The sequence below is a fragment of the Ranitomeya variabilis genome, chromosome 4 (assembly GCF_051348905.1).
Source record: "Ranitomeya variabilis isolate aRanVar5 chromosome 4, aRanVar5.hap1, whole genome shotgun sequence".
Taxonomy (NCBI): Eukaryota; Metazoa; Chordata; class Amphibia; order Anura; family Dendrobatidae; genus Ranitomeya; species Ranitomeya variabilis.
In genome coordinates this window covers 229272753-229291986 of record NC_135235.1, presented here as the reverse complement: position 1 = coordinate 229291986, position 19234 = coordinate 229272753, and the positions used below count along the sequence as shown (strand labels likewise).

Sequence of the window (19234 nt, the reverse complement as noted above, 5' to 3'; positions counted from 1 at the left end):
GAGGCAAGTGAGGTCTTTCTCTCTCTCTAGGGGTAGTTAGTTCCTCAGGCTGGCTCGAGACGTCTAGGATTTTTTAGGCACGTTCACCGGCTACTTCTAGTGTGTTTGGATAGGTTCAGATTTGCGGTCAGTCCAGTTTGCCACCTCCCTAGAGCTTGTCCTATGTTTGGTACTTAGCTGGAGTAATTTGTGATCCTCAACCACTAAGGATCATAACACTCTTCAATCCCGCAGTGCAGCCCTCCTAAATGTGCCAGAATCCATTTTTTGCCACGTTTGAACATTAGCGCACAGATAATTCATAACCAATAAATATTCTACATCTCAGTGATCTTTTCCCATGTACAGTAGATGTTTTCTTTACCTGATATTTGTTATTTTTTTTACATTTTCTCATAGTGTGTTCAGTGTGTCAAGTATAGGGGAAACAGTGGTGCGACCAGTTTGAGAATGACTGTAGAGTCCTATCTAATTTACAATCATTGTTTTCTTCCACTTATCATTACAACACTTTCAGGGTATAAAACTGAAGAATTAAAAAAGTGACTATTTTACCATGTGACCATGACTTTCTCTACCCAAGTGCTTCTAAAAAAAAGTACATAAGGATGCAAAGTATAATAAACCATTTTCAAAAGAATAATGCCCCCGTAATACTGCCTGAAACCTCCAAGGCAGAAGGTCCTGTGAGGGTCAAGGAACGATGGATTCCTTTTGCTGTAGCTTAGGAAGAGCTTATCTTGCTCCAAGCTTGCAATTAAGTCACTATAGTATCTTGACTGAGCTAAGAAACCCCTTCTGGTGTACGGCTCCATCAGGGAAGAGCTACAGCACAAGTTATCATCACTCCTCATGGGTGGTGCCAACAAGAGCCGAAATCCCTCTTTCATTGGTAAGTGCAGTGTTACCATATAAGGTATGTGGGAGCAATCTTAAGATCCCTTAGTTCTTCCAGCGGAATGGCACAAGAGAAGAGCAAGAAGCTCCATTTTAGCTTTACTTCTCCTCTTCTTCTCTCTTCTGGTCCCCGACATGAAATTTATGCCTCCAAACTTGGACCAGAACCCGAAACCTATGTTAAACAGTGAGGATCCAAACTTTTGAACTGTAAAATTCTCTCTTTCTCTCCTCTCCCAGACATCCCCCAGAACTCCGAACATTGCAACAGTCTTCCTGGTGAAGTCCATCTTTGGAGTTTATCATTGGACACTAACTGTCCGATACTAACGCCGAACTTTGAAGTTCTGGTTTACTTGTCTCTATTTGATAGTTGAACACATCGTTGTTGTTTTTTACAGTGTATTAGTGTGGCACAATGTGTTAGCCTGAAATACACAGTGCCACAGAGTTGACCACGATTCATGGTAAGATTGTGGCATTACCATAACTCCAGGGGCATCATCAATGTATTCCTGTGGGAAGCTCATTTTATAAAAAGTATTTATCATTTTTCTCTAATTTCTCTGATGATATTTTTATCACTTTTTTATCTCTATTCTTCCGCTCTTGGTTTTTCACCTTTGTTTTGGCTTCATATGATATTGATCGGAATGTCAGCGGGCAGTGATGCAGCTACTAACACCTGAAATTCCAGTTTCCCCGAGTCTGTAGCTCCTTCCGGCTATTGGAGGCACAAGATAAAAGGACACAGCACTGTGTTGTGCAGGTTTTTGGACATGTTGCTGCTTTGACTGAAGGCCGAACTTACAAAAGTGGAAAGTAAGTCTGTTGTTTCTATCTCCATTGGTTTTATCATTATTACTGATATACGCAGGGCTAAAGTCTGACATACTAGAACATTTTCCAAGGCTCCCTTATGGGTCAAAAGACTTGTAGTTTTGGGGGCATTGAGTGCCTGTAATCTGTTGGAAATATATGGCATAATCATTTGGATTGGCATGATTTGCATGGCAGTATTACATAGGCATTATTTGGCAGTATTATATGCACATTTTGACAGTATTATATGCACATTTTGGCAGTGTTATATGCACAATTTGACAGTATTATATACAAATTTTGGCAGTATTATATGCACATTTTGGCAGTATTATATGCACAGTTTGGCAGTATTATATACAAATTTTGGCAGTATTATGTGCATATTTTGGCAGTATTATATGCATACTTTGGCAGTATTATATGCACATCTTGGCAGCATTATAAGCACTATTTTGCACTATTATATTCATATTTTGGCAGTATTATATGGACATTTTGGCAGTATTATATGCACATTTTGGCAGTATTATATACCCATTTTGGCAGTATTATATGCACATTTTGGCAGCATTATATATCCATTTTGGCAGTATTATATGCACATTTTGGCAGCAACATGTGCACTATTTTGCACTATTATATTCATATTTTGGCAGTATCATATGGACTTTTTGGCAGTATTATATACCTATTTTGGCAGTATTATATGCACATTTTGGCAGTATTATATACACATTTTGGCAGAATGATATGCACATTTTGACATTATTATATGTACAATTTGGCAATATTATTTCCACAGTGATTGGCTGCATTTTATGGGTATTATTTGGCAATATCACTTGAGGACTGAACTGTAGCACTGTATATGTTGCATAGCAGTATTATTTGATCTCTAAGTGGCAGCGTTGTACAGGATTAGTACAGCGGTATTGTTAGAGCAGTGATGGGAAGCCTTAACATAGGCATTGTATGGGAGTACTATTTGAGTTCTGGATGGCAGCATTATATGGCCACGAAATGGTAATTTTCTCTTGTCTAAATATTATAAGCATCATGAAAGAAGTCATCATTTGACAGTATTATTTGAATAATTAAAGGCAGTATTTATGGCCACCGCTGACAGTATTATTTGCCATTGTATTGCAATATTTTGGGGTTTTAAATACACTTACTTCCCAGATAGGTTTTCTTTTATCTGGATCAAAAGCTCCGTTTATTGCTTTCCTTATTTCTACTTACTACCCCTGACACAAGCCCCAAACGTCCCCAGTGTCCCCTAGCAGTTCCACGATAAAATCAGCCATACTTCTAAATAAGTCTCTCGAAAAGTTGCAAACATTGAATTATTGAAAATCCAAGCTTAGATCCACTGAAACATATTTTGGTGAAGGACGTAGCTGGAACCAATAAGCCTGTAATGGGCTCAATTGTTGTATTCAGACTATATCCTTTAGAAAACAGTTTTGTAAAGCAGGATGCGTTGCGGAGTAGCAGTCCAAAGGTCTCTAGTATTTCAGTAGCACTTGAAAAGGACACAGCGTCATCCATATAGGACGAACGTTCTCCGTCTTTTCCTCTGATTTGAAACATTTTGGAATATTATCAACATTTTGTAGCACCTAAAGAATAAAGTACAAAGGTGGCAATTATGTGGACATGCAGATTTGACACAGAATATTGGCGTATCATCAAACGAACGTGAAAAAACAATTAGCTTAAGTATCCAAGACAATCTACTGTATATGGAGCTGTTATAAGCAAAGTATGGAGGTAGAAGGAAATCTTTTGACATGTCAATGTAAGAAATTTGTATCAGAGGGATCCAGGTGCTGAGATCCCCACCGATCACTTAGACTAAGACACAGAAGTGTACAGGCGAATGTATCTCTGAGACTGAAGATGGAATCATAGATTTTTGGCTGAATTCTTCTTAAGTCTTGGAGGAGAACAGCAGTTGGTTGAGTGGTTCTGAATCACTTGGTGTGAATCTACGCACCTGGACCCACACTAGTCTCTATGACGGTTAAGGTTCACCTAGTGGTGTGGATTCTAAATGTGCAGCATGGGCCACAGACGCTGGTGCAGCAATGAAACGTAGCTGAATATGCATCAATGCCTGCCCTGACAGTTCTGGTTCAGTAGATAAACCATGGAGACTCCGAGATGGGCAAGAGTTCAGTAAGTGAAAAGGCTCTTAGGAGTAGTGCGGTGGAGTGGAAAAGTTAATCAAAACTATCAGATGGTACCGTAGAACAGCAGAACCGGATGTGTTGGATGGCACCATGAAAATATACCAGAGCCAAGCGTGATTCACTTGACATGTTGGACAGCACCTTGCAACAGCATAAAACAACAAGGCTGAATATTGGACGGCACCTTGGAGCAGCACGGAACAGCAGAATCGGATATGGCAATTTAGAACAGCATGGAATAGTAGGGCTAGATATGCTGTATAGCACCACAATGCAATGTCGAGCAGCAAACAATGCTGGATGGCAACGTAGAACAATGCGGAACAGTAGAATTCACCATGCTGGATGATGCCATGGAGCAGCATGGAACAACAGAGCTGGATACGTTGGATGGCACCATGAAACAATGTAGCAGAGCCAAGTGGAACATAGGAGCAGGGTATATCACAAGATTCACTTGAAGCAATGCAACAGAACCCAGCAGAACAACAGAGCTGGCAATATGAGGAGACTTACTTGAAGCAAGTTGCAGAGCTACCTAAATACTCAGGTGGTCTGCTGCCACCTGAGCTGAACTAAAAAAGACCTAGAAGAGCGATATTGGACATGCACAAGACCAGGGACAGGTGAATAATATAAAGGAGTCAAAGTTTTCTGAAAGTGCCCTTATGGTTTAAATATTGTCCTTAGGTGGGCACAACATATCTGCTGAATATGTTGGATGGCACCTTGGGACAGCATGGAACAAAAAGGCTGAATATGTTGGATGGCACCTTGGAGCAGCATGGAAAGACAAAGATGAATATGTTGGATGGCACCTTGGAGCAACATGGAATAACAAAGCTGAATATGTTGGATGGCGCTTTGGAACAGCATGGAACAACAAAGCTGAAGATGTTGGATGGCACCTTGGAGCAGCGTGGAACGACAAAGATGAATATGTTGGACCGCACCGCCTTGGAGTAGCATGGATCAGCTAAGCTGAATATGTTGGATGACACCTTGGAACAGCATGGAAAAACAAAGCTGAATACGATGGATGGCACCTTGGAGCAACATGGAACAACAAAGCTGAATATGATGGATGATGCCTTGGAGCAGCATGGAACAACAAAGCTGAATATGTTGGATGGCACCTTAGAGCAACATGGAACAACAAAGCTGAATATGTTGGAGGATGCCTTGGAGTAGCATGGAGTAACAAAGCTGAATATGTTGGACGGCACCTTGGAGCAGCACGGAACAACAAAGCTGAATATGTTGGAGGGTGCCTTGGAGCAGCACGGAACAACAAAGCTGAATATGTTGGATGGCACCTTGGAGCAGCACGGAACAACAAAGCTGAATATTTTGGAGGGCGCCTTGGAGTAGCATGGAGCAACAAAGCTGAATATGCTGGATGGCACCTTGGAGCAGCACGGAACAACAAAAATGAATATGTTTGACGGCGCCTTGGAGCAGCTAGATATGCTGTATAGCAACACAATGCAATGTTGAGGAGCGATATTGGACATGTACGTCAGATTACTGTGATAACTTGATATGCACAAGACCAAAGTTTTCTGAAAGTGCCCTTATGGTTTAAATATTGTCCTTATGTGGGCACAACACATCTGCTGAATATGTTGGATGGCACCTTAGGACAGCATGGAACAACAAAGCTGAATATGTTGGATGGTACCTTGGAGCAACATGGAATAACAAAGCTGAATATGTAGGAAGGCGCCTTGGAGCAACATGGAACAACAAAGCTGAATATGTTGGATGGTACCTTGGAGCAGCATGGAACAACAAAGCTGAATGTGTTGGACGGCACCTTGGAGCAGCATGGAACAACAAAGCTGAATATGATGGATGGCACCTTGGAGCAACATGGAACAACAAAGCTGAATATGATGGATGGCGCCTTGGAGCAGCATGGAACAACAAAGCTGAATATGTTGGATGGCACCTTGGAGCAACATGGAACAACAAAGCTGAATATGATGGATGGCACCTTGGAGCAACATGGAGCAACAAAGCTGAATATGTTGGACGGCGCCTTGGAGCAGCATGGAACAACAAAGCTGAATATGTTGGATGGCACCTTGGAGCAGCATGGAACAACAAAGCTGAATATGTTGGATGGCACCTTGGAGCAAGATGGAACAACAAAGCTGAATATGTTGGATGGCACCTTGGAGCAGCATGGAACAAAAAGGCTGAATATGTTGGATGGCACCTTGGAGCAGCATGGAATAACAAAGCTGAATATGATGGATGGCGCCTTGGAGCAGCATGGAAAAACAAAGCTGAATATGTTGGATCACGCCTTGGAGTAGCATGGAACAGCAAAGCTGAATATGTTGGATGGCACCTTGGAGCAGCACGGAACAACAAAGCTGAATATGATGGATGGCACCTTGGAGCAACATGGAATAAAAAAGCTGAATATGTTGGATGGCTCCTTGGAGCAACATGGAACAACAAAGTTGAATATGTTGGATGGCGCCTTGGAGCAGCATGGAAAAACAAAGCTGAATATGTTGGATGGCACCTTGGAGCAACATGGAACAACAAAGCTGAATATGTTGGATGGCGCCTTGGAGCAGCACGGAACAACAAAGCTGAATATGTTGGATGGCGCCTTGGAGTAGCATAGAGCAACAAAGCTGAATATGTTAGAGGGCGCCTTGGAGTAGCATAGAGCAACAAAGCTGAATACGTTGGATGGCACCTTGGAGCAGCACGGAACAACAAAAATGAATATGTTGGACGGCGCCTTGGAGCAGCACGGAACAACAAAGCTGAATATGTTGGACGGCACCTTGGAGCAGCACGGAACAACAAAGCTGAATATGTTGGATGGCACTTTGGAGCAATATGGAACAGCAGAATCGGATATGGCAATTTTGAGCAGCATGGAATAGTAGAGCTAGATATGCTGTATAGCACCACAATGCAATGTTGAACAGCAGACAATGCTGGATGGCAACGTAGAACAATGCGGAACAGTAGAATTCATCATGCTGGATGGTACCATAGAGCAGCATGGAACAGCAGATCTGGATATGTTGGATGGCACCATGAAACGATGTAGCAGAGCCAAGTGGAACAGAGGAGCAGGGTATATCACAGGATTCACTTGAAGCAATTCAGCAGAACCCAGCAGAACAACAGAGCTGGCAATATGAGGAGACTTACTTGAAGCAAGCTGCAGAGCTACCTAAATACTCAGGTGGTCTGCTGCCACCTGAGCTGAACTAAAAAAGACGTAGAAGAGCGATATTGGACATGTACGTCAGATTACTGTAATAACTTGATATGCACAAGACCGGGGACAGGTGAATAATATAAAGGAGTCAAAAGTTTTCTGAAAGTGCCCTTATGGTTTAAATATTGTCCTTATGTGGGCACAACACATCTGCTGCCGATTCAGCCAAATAGGAGCTCTTTACAGTCACTGTTTGCCCCTATGTAGGTCATTGATCTTACTACACTGCAAACCATCAAAAAAAACTGTAGAAGCCCGAGTTTTAAAAAGCAGCATAAGTTTGTGAAGCCCGTGCTTCATATTTCCACCACTAAATATACCAGTGGGACATGTATTATTCATTAACCCATGGCAAAGTATTTTTAAAGCATGAGTCAAAATCTGCAGAAAAATCTAAAAAGTGCTGTAATCTAGCAATTATGGCGGTAAATTCCATCCATGTAGCATGTAAACTATTAGAACTTATCATCCCATCTACGAAGAGGAGACAGCCCCTTCAGTAATGTCTAGTTCCTTGTCCACTGTTGTCTTAGGGACCAGTTATTTTTTTTGCCTGAGACTTTTTCAATACCAGACAGTAAAATCTTAAAAAAAACAAAGGATATTGGTATTCTCAATGAGAAATAAAGATTATTTGCTTTACAGATTGCAAAATGGAAAATACCAAAATTATTTTCTCCACTAGTTGGAGCACTTTACATTATTATACTACACAACGTGCAAACAGCAAACCGTGAGGTCGGGCATGGTACTGCAAATTAAACGTATCAAGATTTTTAACCAGGGTTGAAGGGGCCTTAATGACTATCAAGATAATTAAAAATAGATTTTGATATTTTGATATATTTTTACAGAAATAGAGGTCACATATTTTTTATTATTTTTTTCTATTTCTCTATTTTTAATGGAGGAATAAAGAAGGAAATTTAAATTTTATATCATTTTATTTTTTTCATATTTTTAAAAACATATTTTTTTAAATTATAAATATTTTTTATATTTCCTGCGTTTGGTAGTTACTTTATGACTTGAACCTACTTCGTTCGGTCACTTGTAGAAAGTATAGGAAAAATCTTGGTCTCCTCATGCTGACCATTACAGGCAGGTTATGGTTGAAAAACATGCGGAAGATTGAAAAGCCTCACCGTGAAATTGAGGTGCAGAGGAAAATTGCGGTGGTGGTGTTGTCCAGGTGCTGCCAAAGAGGAACCAAGTACAGATGATCTGACTTATTTAAAAAAACTATAAAATGAGGTGTTTCAGAGTTGGATCAACTCCTTCTTCAGGTATTGTCATGCGGGTGCTGGGTAGACTACAGCTGATTACCCGGGCCTCTGCGATGTCCCTCAGACTAGGGAAAACCCTATCTGTCCCTCTCCCAGAATTTACACTGATGGTGTGCTTGTCTGGGCCGCCAGGCCTGACCCTGACTCCTGTTTCAGTCCTATGCTGAAACCTCCACCCGCCACCCAGTGATTAGACCACACACCAACCCCTACAAAAAGCACAGACAGGGAAAACTAAAAATGCATCACGCCGCAGACACACAGGAAAACACTATAATGTGCACAGGGCAAAACAAATACAAATATAGGAAGGAGAAATATGGCAAAGGATAATACACCACCAGATACGATATTACTTCTCCTAGACCACCACTCCAGACCGAGATCACCAGGCACAAGACACAAGCTATAATCGGCGACGCCCAAAGTCCATAATGACTATTTAAAGGCCACGGGCGTGACCCAGCCTCCAACGTGATTACCAGCTAGATTAACCCCGGACAACCTGGATAAAGTCTAGCCGGCGCCACTGAGCGTATAGTGGACGAATGTGGAATTACCGCTGTCTGTCGGACGCCCTAGTGTGAATAGCGTCCGACATGACAGGTATAACCACAGGTATAACTCCTTCTTCAGGTATAGCTGTAGGTATAACTCCATCTTCAGGTATATCCGCAGGTATAACTCCTTCTTCAGGTGTAACTGCACTGCAGGTACAACTCCTTCTTCAGGTATAATCGCAGGTATAACTCCTTCTTCAGGTATAACTACAGGTATAACTCCTTCTTCAGGTTTAACCACAGGTATAACTCCTTCTTCACGTGTAACCGCAGGTACGACTCCTTCTTCAGGTATAACTCCAGGTATAACTCCTTCTTCAGGTGTAACCGCAGGTACGACTCCTTCTTCAGGTATAACCGCAGATATAACTCCTTCTTCAGGTTTAACTGCAGGTACAACTCGTTCTTCAGGTATAACCGCAGGTATAACCCCTTCTTCAGGTTTAACTACAGGAACACCTCCTTCTTCAAGTATAACTGCAGGTATAGCTCCTTCTGCAGGTTTAACTGCAGGTACAACTCCTTCTTCAGGTATAACCGCAGGTATAACCCCTTCTTCAGGTTTAACTGCATGTACAACTCCTTCTTCAGGTATAACTACAGGTACAACTCCTTCTTCAGGTAAAACCACAGGTATAACTCCTTCTTAAGGTTTACTTGCAGATACATCTCCTTCTTCAGGTATAACTGCAGGTACAACTCCTTCTTCAGGTAAAACCACAGGTATAACTTCTTCTTCAGGTAAAACCACAGGTATAACTTCTTCTTAAGGTTTACTTGCAGATACATCTCCTTCTTCAGGTGTAACCGCAGGTATAACTCCTTCTTCAGGTAAAACCACAGGTATAACTCCTTCTTAAGGTTTACTTGCAGATACATCTCCTTCTTCAGGTGTAACCGCAGGTATAACTCCTTCTTCAGGTAAAACCACAGGTATAACTCCTTCTTAAGGTTTACTTGCAGATACATCTCCTTCTTCAGGTATAACTACAGGTACAACTCCTTCTTCAGGTGTAACCGCAGGTATAACTCCTTCTTCAGGTGTAACCGCAGGTATAACTCTTTCTTCAGGTTTACTTGCAGATACTTCTCCTTCTTCAGGTGTAATCGCAGGTATAACTCCTTCTTCAGGTATAACCGCAGGTTTAACTCCTTTTTCAGGTATAACAGCAGGTACAAATCCTTTTTCAGGTATAACTCCTTCTTCAGGCTGACAACCGGTGAATAGCATAGGAGAACCATGATTAGCACGTCCATGAATAAAAGACTTCAATCTTCATTTTGTCATGTTAAAACAGGATATCTCTGTTTTTTTATTCATGGACGAGCTAAATCCAGTTTCGCACGTTGAACGGTTGAAAACACAGTCAATATCTGCCAAGAATGAGATGGGCTAAGGGATGGAGACTCTACATATGACATATCAGTACATCATAATAATCTGTCTACCACAGATCATGAAAGATCTTTTAGAAATATATTATTTTTTCCATAATTGTTCTTTTTTTCCACTGTAACTGGGGCATTTATAAGAGCCCCTGTTACAGGGAAAAAAAACAGCTCTCTACTTTGTCCCACATGATAGAGATGATCTGGATCTGCTAGAACATGCTATGATATGCGAGTACCTGGTAATGATGTGATTGTCAGGTACTATAGGAGCATCGGCAGTAGCTATTATTCTATTCCCTAGGCACTCACTGCCTGCTATATATCTGGCAAAAAGAGAAGAAAGAATCAGAAATGTCTTCTCCTCAGGGCCCCGGCTTTGACTGACAGCTGAGAATCGGACCTGCTCTTGCTTCATTTCAGGAGCAGTCATTTGAAATTTGCTATGGGGCAGGGTTCCAGCCCATGACAAATCACGGTAAATTTATGGTGCAGTTTCATAATCAGGTTGAAAAGGAACTTCGTGTCTCCATTTCTGAGAAAACATTAGTTGCAAACCCTTACAACCAGTAAGCCATGCATTTTCCCTGAATGAATGCTCGAGACGTGCCGCTGTATTCCTATACACACTATCTATGCTTTCCTCGTACATATGGCTGCCTATCATTAATCATGGTTGTGGAGAACCTAAACCTACATCTACAAGTTATTCCTTTTTTCTTCTGTTCAGTAGGCGAAGCAATGACTTTGATGGGCTTGATATCTAGTTGTTGGAAACCATTCAAGATGAGATGTTCCATTTCACTACTGATCATTCTTATTGGTGAGTGGTAAAAAGCTTTAGAATTCCCCAACCTAAGCAACAAACACATTGGGGCTGGAAAACTTGTGGATCCTTCTTAGAGTCACAGTAATTACCGAGCCCCGGTGTGACATGTAGAGCTTGCTAAGCGAGGACTTGTGAAGTTTAGTAGATCTTCACATATGACCCGATCCTTAATTGATACCAACATGGGTTTGTAATTCAATTTTATACGTTTTGTAAATACATAATAGGCAGGCACCTAACATTTGCTTTTTCACATTTTCAGGTATTTCAGCTGTAACGTATTCAACAGGTGAGTTGCTCATCAGTTAGTAGGGCTGGCTTTAGAGGTATCAGTCCTGATGACTTGGGCCAATTGTAATACTAGTTTAAGTAGGACAATCAGTAGAAGGCACTACCCAGGGCATCAACCAACGTCACACATAAGAGCCAAGAAGGGGTTAAAATAAATAAAGTAATACTGACCCAGTCCTCACTGGTTTTCGTCTGTCCAGTTCCCGGTGTGATCTTCACTACATCTTTGAGTTTCCTGCACTAACTAAACACAATGTTGTAACATCAAAGCCTCGTCAGTGTAGGAGACTCCGAAGATGTTGACTGTGAGAAGAAACAAAGTATGGCCCAGTGAAGAGTAGACCACACTGGTGACCAGACCAACATTTTTTTTTACATATGTTTTGTGTGCTTTACTGTCTGGAGAGACCACAGAGCTGATTCATGTAAATTCACGTTGCATCAAATACATTCAATGTGACTCAAATTTCCTGGAAAAATTTGATGGATCTGTCAAATTCAAATATTGGCAAATTCAGTCATCGCCAGAAACTATAGATTTTCCAAATAAGATGCCTTTCACCTGATGATAAGTGCAAGGGTGGAGCTTTAGAGTAATGTTTTCTGAGAACCGTCGGACTTTCCAGGCTTGGCACCACTCTTGGAGCACTTATAACCTCCCATGCTGGCCATACAATCAAATAAAAATGGACCAATGAAGGATGCATGCAGCTCATCTTCAACTGTGTCATCTTCTTCTTTGTCCTCTTCTTGTCTTCATCATTTCTTCTTCATTTTCTTCATCCAATCCTTCCTTCACTTTTCATAATCATCTTATCATTTTCTTGCTCTTCAATTTCTCATTCATCTTTCTTGTTTTTTTTCACCTTACACTTCCTTCTATTTCTCTCATTCATTTTATTCTCTTTTTACGTGTTTCTCTTTTTTCCAACCTTTGCATTTCTCCTCATCGTCTTTGTTTTTTGTGTTTTTCCTCTTCTTTCCATCTCATTCTTCTTAGTGTTTTTCTTCCTCCTTATTTTCTCATTCAACCTTTTTGCTTTTTTCATCTTACGCTTCCTTATTTTACTATTGTTCATCTGTATAGTTGTAGCGCCCCCACTGCCGCAGGGCCGAGGGGTACCCGGTACCGGGCCTCTGAGTCTCTGCTCTGGGGTTGTCACGGTGGCTAGACCCGGTCCGTGACCCTGCTGAGGGGCACCCAATGAAAGGTGTGGGTGGTGATGCTGTAGTGGTGTGGTGCAGGTCGCAGTAAATAACGAGGACACCAGGTTGCAGTCTCTTTACCTCTTTACTGAAGGCTTCAGGATCCTCGGTCCGGAATACGGTTAACCGGGCTGTGGGAGTGCGGCCGGTCCGATGGCACCTCCAGAGTTCCCTTTGCAGGTGGAAATCTGTGCCTACCTTCTAGCGCTTGTGTGTTGTGGTCCTCCCCTGCTGTGCTTACGGGATAGTCCCCACAACTGTTGTGTCTGTTTCTGAAGTTCCCTCACAACTCGATTATGATGTTCTTCTTCATCCCCCAGATGATATGGCTAGGACGCACCCGTATGATGGGTAGGCTCGGAGCTCTTCCTGGACCCTAGTGTCGCCCCTCTCCTGTTGTTGCCCCCTATGTCTTCTTAGGTGATTTGGGTGAGACAGCCCGCCTATAACTGACTGTCCTGCCATAGGTTTGAAGTTAGGCCTGGAGCTCTATACTTCCTCGGCGTTCCGGCCACCGGCTGCGCGCCTCAGTAGGATGTTGCCTCGTCTTACAGCACGACTCCTACTGGTGTTTCTCCTTGTTGCGTTGATCTCGTTTCTCACTCAGGACAATAAACCTTGCTTCTTGCCCTTTCTTAGGGTACCGCCGCGATCAGGTGCAGGCGCGGTCCCTTAACGTTCTCTCAGTTCGCTAGGCCTCTGTCAGGATCCCACCCCTGACAGGGACCCCTCTGAATCTTCCCCTGCAACACCCTCTGCCACAGGATGTTGCCTGGTTCCAACCCAGTCAGCTTTCTAACTAACTTCCTATCCAACCCCGTTTTACCAGATTGTGAGGAGTGGCCTAATACATAGCACCCTTAGCTCCCCCTGGAGGCCAGACTGTGAAGTGTATTGGTGTCTGTGATACCTGGTCAGGTGAATTCCTTCAGTGCCATCAGACGTACCATAGCCCCCCTTAGCGGCGGAGCATCAGTACTGCAACGACCAGGACTCTGGGGCGCTGCACATTCTTTTTGTATTTTTTTATTCTTCCTTTCATTTTTATTTGTCATTATTTTTGTTTTCTTTGTGTTTTTCTCACTTTTCATTTTCTCATTCAATGTCATCTTTGTGTTTATGGGTTTCTTCTTCCTTTCCTTCTCATTCTTCTTTGTCTTTATTTTCTTTGTTTTGCTCCTAGTTCTCGCCTTTTTATTCATATGTTTCATGTTTCTCTTTTTCTTCGTCTTCTTTTCATTTACCTTTGTCATCATTACTTGGTTGAGTTTTTACTATTTCTTTGACATTTCCTTTTGCGTTTTCATTTTATTTCCCCTTGTCATCTTCACTTTCCTGTGTTTTTTTTCTCCTCTCCTTTTGGTTCATCCTCCACGTCTTCTTTCCCTTTTACTTCCTCATTCTCATTTCATTTATCCTGTGTCATCTTTACCTTGTGTTTTTCTTCCTATTATCTCCTCATTCACCTTCTCACTCTATCTTTTCCTGAATCCTCTTTTTCTCGTTCCTTTGTTCATTTTTATCTCTTTATCTCTTTTTTCTCCAGCATCATCTCTGACTACTTCATCTTCTCTTCTATTTCAGCTTTAGTTTCCTTTATGTTTTTATTCTACCTTTCCTTCTCATCCTTCTTTGTATTGTTCTTCCTACTCATTTTTTCATTCATGTTTTTTGTTTCCATCATCTTATTATTCCTTCTCTTCCTATCGCTCACCTTTATCTTACTTTTTCTCATGTATTTTCTTTCCACCTCTCCTTTTCATCTGTCCTCATCTTTGTTTTCGTCACATTTCTTTAATTTTAATTTTCTTGTTCAATGTCACCATTGTGTTCATGTTTTTCTTCTTCCTTTCCTTCTCATTCTTCTTTGTCTTTATTTTCTTCTCTCCTTCTCTTTCATCTTTTCTGTTTTCATCTTTTTCTTCCTCCTTTTCATTTCATTTACCTTTGTCATCTTTACATTGTTGTTTTTCTTCGTTTTCTCCTTTTCATTCATTTTCTATTTTCTTTGACATTTTCTTTTGCCTTTTAATTTAATTTCCCTTTGCCATCTTTACATTCTTGGTTGTTTTTCTCCTCTCCCTTTCGATTATCCTCCATGTCTTCTTCCTCCTTTTCATTCCAGTTATTTTCATCAACTTTATCTTGTGTTTTTCTTCCTATTACCTTCTCGTTTATCTTCCCACTTTTCCTATTTTTAATACTCTTTTTCTCATTCATCTTTGTGTTTTTCGGCCTTTTGTCTTTATTTCTTTTCTCATCATTATCATTTTTGGCTTCTTCATTTTGTCCTTTTACTGTAGCATCTGAAGTCACCATCAGACCTCAGCCGCTGAGTATTTTCTATGTGTTTTTCCTTTTTACCAGTAATAGTACATTTAAATTAATTTTACTTTCTTGTTTACCACTTTCTATCTTTAGAAATTTTCTATCCATATGGGCAAGGACTAGATACTTTAGTTGCAAATACAGCCGATGCTGACGATGGCATAGAACCTATAGAATTTAGCATCAGCCTTCCTGTCTTTGGAAATTTGTACACCTCCGTAAATGTGAGTATATTAGATACTTTTTAGATCAGTATGAAACTAAGTACATGCGGCGCCCCAGGGTCCTGGTCGTCGCAGTGGTATTGCTTTCCTCTCGGGGAGAGTGATGCTTCATTTGGAGGCAAAGAAAGATAACTGCATCCAGGTATCACAAACATGTGACACATTTCACACTCCAGGCCACCAGGGGGAGCTCCTGACCCTATTTATTAGGTCACTCCCCATATATATATATAACTGGTAGTCTGTAGGGAAAGTTAGTCAGTTCCAGACAGAGTTCAGTTCCTGGCAGAGCTCCAGACAGGAGTTCTGTTAGTTCCAGACCAGAGTCTGAGGAGGATGGAAGGATAAAGGAGCTGTGCATGGCCTCAGAGCTGCAGCTCCCAGAAAGAGACATTGAAAGGCCGAACTGCATTGCAGCGAGCATGAAGGAAGTCGAAGCAAAGGAGAGGATACCAGAAGGGGACCAGCCCCGCTCAAGCTGTCTCCTTGTGAGGCGCAACATCCCGGTAGCCGGAACACCGAGGGACTAAAGACCTCTACGCCTTATTTCAGAGACCAGAAGGACAGCTGATTGCAGGTTACCTGTCCGCACTTACACACAGGAGGCACGTGACACCTACAGAGCCGGGTTATCAAAGAGACTCTATAAACAGGCTCAAGTCACCAGTCATACGGGTATTGTCCTATCCTATGTGGGGGACAGAGAGAATGGAACACATCTGTGAAACCCTTATGTGAAGCCATAGGCAGTAAGGGACTACACCACCGCAGCGCAAGGGAAGGCTACTGATTTCCACATGGACAAGGGGACTCTGGACTTGCCTCCAAACCGTCCGGACTCTGCCTTCCCTGTGATCTGGTGCCCTGGACTGTGGATGCTGAAGTCTTTAGTAAAGGTAAAGAGACTGCAACCTTGTGTCTCTCGTTCTTCTCTGCACCTCTCACCATCCACCATCTACACACTGGGAAGCCCTGGGGACATACTTCACCTGTGAGAAGGTATACCATCTAGCTGCCATAACATCACCCCAGCGGACCCCTAAAGCAGCGTCGGTCACCCTGACCGAATACCACAGGTGGTATCACGAACATAAACTTTATCCCTTTAAAGACCTTTCCCTTTTACACTGATGTCCCAGGGCCACGGACCGGGTCAGCCACCGTGACATCCCCCTGTAAACCGAAGGACCCGGTACCGAGTACCCCACGGCCCTTGGGGGGCGATCCATACATATAGCAATATTGGTAACAATTTGCAAATAAATAATCTGAAGAAATGTGATGTAATTACTGTACAGGCAGGAAAACATAGAAAGCATAATTAAAATATATAAAAATATATATAATATAAAATGCATACATTACATTACTGATCCTGTACTGATCCTGAGTTACCTCCTGTCTTATCCTCAAGAGCTGCACTCACTATTCTGCTGGTGCAGTCACTGTGTACATACATTACATTACTGATCCTGATTTACATCCTTTATTATACTCCACAGCTGCACTCATTATTCTGCTGGTGCAGTCACTGTGTACATACATTACATTACTGATCCTGAGTTACATCCTGTATTATACTCCAGAGCTGCACTCACTATTCTGCTGGTGCAGTCACTGTGTACATACATTACATTACTGATCCTGAGTTACATCCTGTAATATACTCCAGAGCTGCACTCACTATTCTGCTGGTGCAGTCACTGTGTACATACATTACATTATTGATCCTGAGTTACATCCTGTATTATACTCCAGAGCTGCACTCACTATTCTGCTGGTGCAGTCACTGTGTACATACATTACATTATTGATCCTGGGTTACATCCTGTATTATATTCCAGAGCTGCACTCACTATTCTGCTGGTGCAGTCACTGTGTACATACACTACATTACTCATCCTGAGATAAATCCTGTATTATACTCCAGAGCTTCACTCATTATTCTGCTGGTGCAGTCACTGTGTACATACATTATATTACTGATCCCGAGTTACACCCTGTATTATACCCCAGAGCTGCACTCACTATTCTGCTGGTGCAGTCACTGTGTGCATACATTACATTACTGATCCTGAGTTACATCCTGTATTATATCCCAGAGCTGCACTCACTATTTTGCTAGTGCAGTCACTGTGTGCATAGTGTGGTGATAGCCTATCTGAGTGCTTTGGGTGACACTCACTTTGCACGGGATTAAAGCACTCAGGCATGGTTTCTCCACATAAACAGTCTATTCCGGTTTATTAACCCCTTAGTGACAGAGCCAATTTGGTACTTAATGACCGAGCCAATTTTTACAATTCTGACCAGTGTCACTTTATGAGGTTATAACTCTGGAACGCTTTAACGGATCCTGCTGATTCTGAGATTGTTTTTTCATGACATGTTGTACTTCATGCTAGTGGTAACATTTCTTTGATATTACTTGCGATTATTTATGAAAAAAATGGAAATATGGTGAAAATTTTTAAAATTTTGCAATTTTCAAATTTTGTATTTTTATGCCCTTAAATCAGAGAGATATGTCACACAAAATAGTTAATAAATAACATTTCCGACATGTCTACTTTACATCAGCACAATTTTGGAAACAACATTTTTTTTTGTTAGGGAGTTATAAGGGTTAAAATTTGACCAGCAATTTCTCATTTTTACAACACCATTTTTTTTTAGGGACCACATCACATTTGAAGTCATTTTGAGGGGTCTATATGATAGAAAATAACCAAGTGTGACACCATTCTAAAAACTGCACCCCTCAAGGTACTTAAAACCACATTCAAGAAGTTTATTAACCCTTTACGTGCTTCACAGGAACTTAATGTGGAGGGAAAAAATGAACATTTAACTTTTTTTGCAAACACTTTAATTCAGAACCATATTTTTTTATTTTCACAAGAGTAAAAACAGAAATTTAACCATACATTTTGTTGTGCAATTTCTCCTGAATACGCTGATACCCCATATGTGGGGGTAAACCACTGTTTGGGCGCACCGCAGAGCTTGGAAGAGAAGGAGCGCCGTTTGACTTTTTCAATACAGAATTGGCTGGAATTGAGATCGGATGCCATGTCACATTTGGAGAGCCTCTGATGTGCCTAAACAGTGGAAACGCTCCACAAGTGACACCATTTTGGAAACTAGACCCCTTAAGGAACTTAACTAGATGTGTGGTGAGCACTTTGAGCCCCCAAGTGCTTCACAGAAGTTTATAACGTAGAGCCGTGAAAATAAAAAATCGCATTTGTTTACACAAAAATGATATTTTTGCCCACAAATTCTTATTTTCACAAGGGTAACAGGAGAAATTAGACCACAAAAGTTGTTGTACAATTTCTCCTGAGTACGTTGATACCCCATATGTGGGGGTAAACCACTGTTTGGGCGCACTGCAGAGCTTGGAAGAGAAGGAGCGCCGTTTTACTTTTTCAATGTAGAATTAGCTGGAATTGAGATCGGATGCCATGTCGCGTTTGGAGAGCCACTGATGTGCCTAAACAGTTTAAACCCCCCACAAATGACACCATTTTGGAAACTAGACCCCTTAAGGAACTTATCTAGATGTGTGGTGAGCACTTTAAACCCCCAGGTGCTTCCCGGAAGTTTATAACGTAGAGCCGTGAAAATAAAAAAGTCGCATTTTTTCTACAAAAATGATATTTTTGCCCAAAAATTCTTATTTTCACAAGGGTAACAGGAGAAATTAGACCACAAAAGTTGTTGTACAATTTCTCCTGAGTACGTCGATACCCCATATGTGGGGGTAAACCACTGTTTGGGCGCACTGCAGAGCTTGGAAGAGAAGGAGTGCCGTTTTACTTTTTCAATGTAGAATTGGCTGGAATTGAGATCGGATGCCATGTCGTGTTTGGAGAGCCCCTGTGTGCCTAAACAGTGGAAACCCCCCACAAATGACACCATTTTGGAAACTAGACCCCTTAAGGAACT

At 41.6% G+C, this 19234-nt stretch overlaps 1 protein-coding gene across 1 annotated transcript in view; it reads left to right on the top strand.

The window, feature by feature from the left end:
* The first annotated feature begins 1626 nt into the window (after window positions 1–1626).
* Window positions 1627–19234, top strand: part of LOC143768728 (sushi, nidogen and EGF-like domain-containing protein 1) — a 73357-nt gene continuing 55749 nt past the window's right edge. Inside the window, exons 1-4 of the mRNA XM_077257382.1 lie at window positions 1627–1719; window positions 11136–11228; window positions 11497–11523; window positions 15153–15283. Of these exons, the coding sequence (XP_077113497.1) occupies window positions 11147–11228; window positions 11497–11523; window positions 15153–15283 (240 nt within the window). The 5' untranslated portion in view covers window positions 1627–1719; window positions 11136–11146. The remainder of the gene's footprint in view (window positions 1720–11135; window positions 11229–11496; window positions 11524–15152; window positions 15284–19234) is intronic.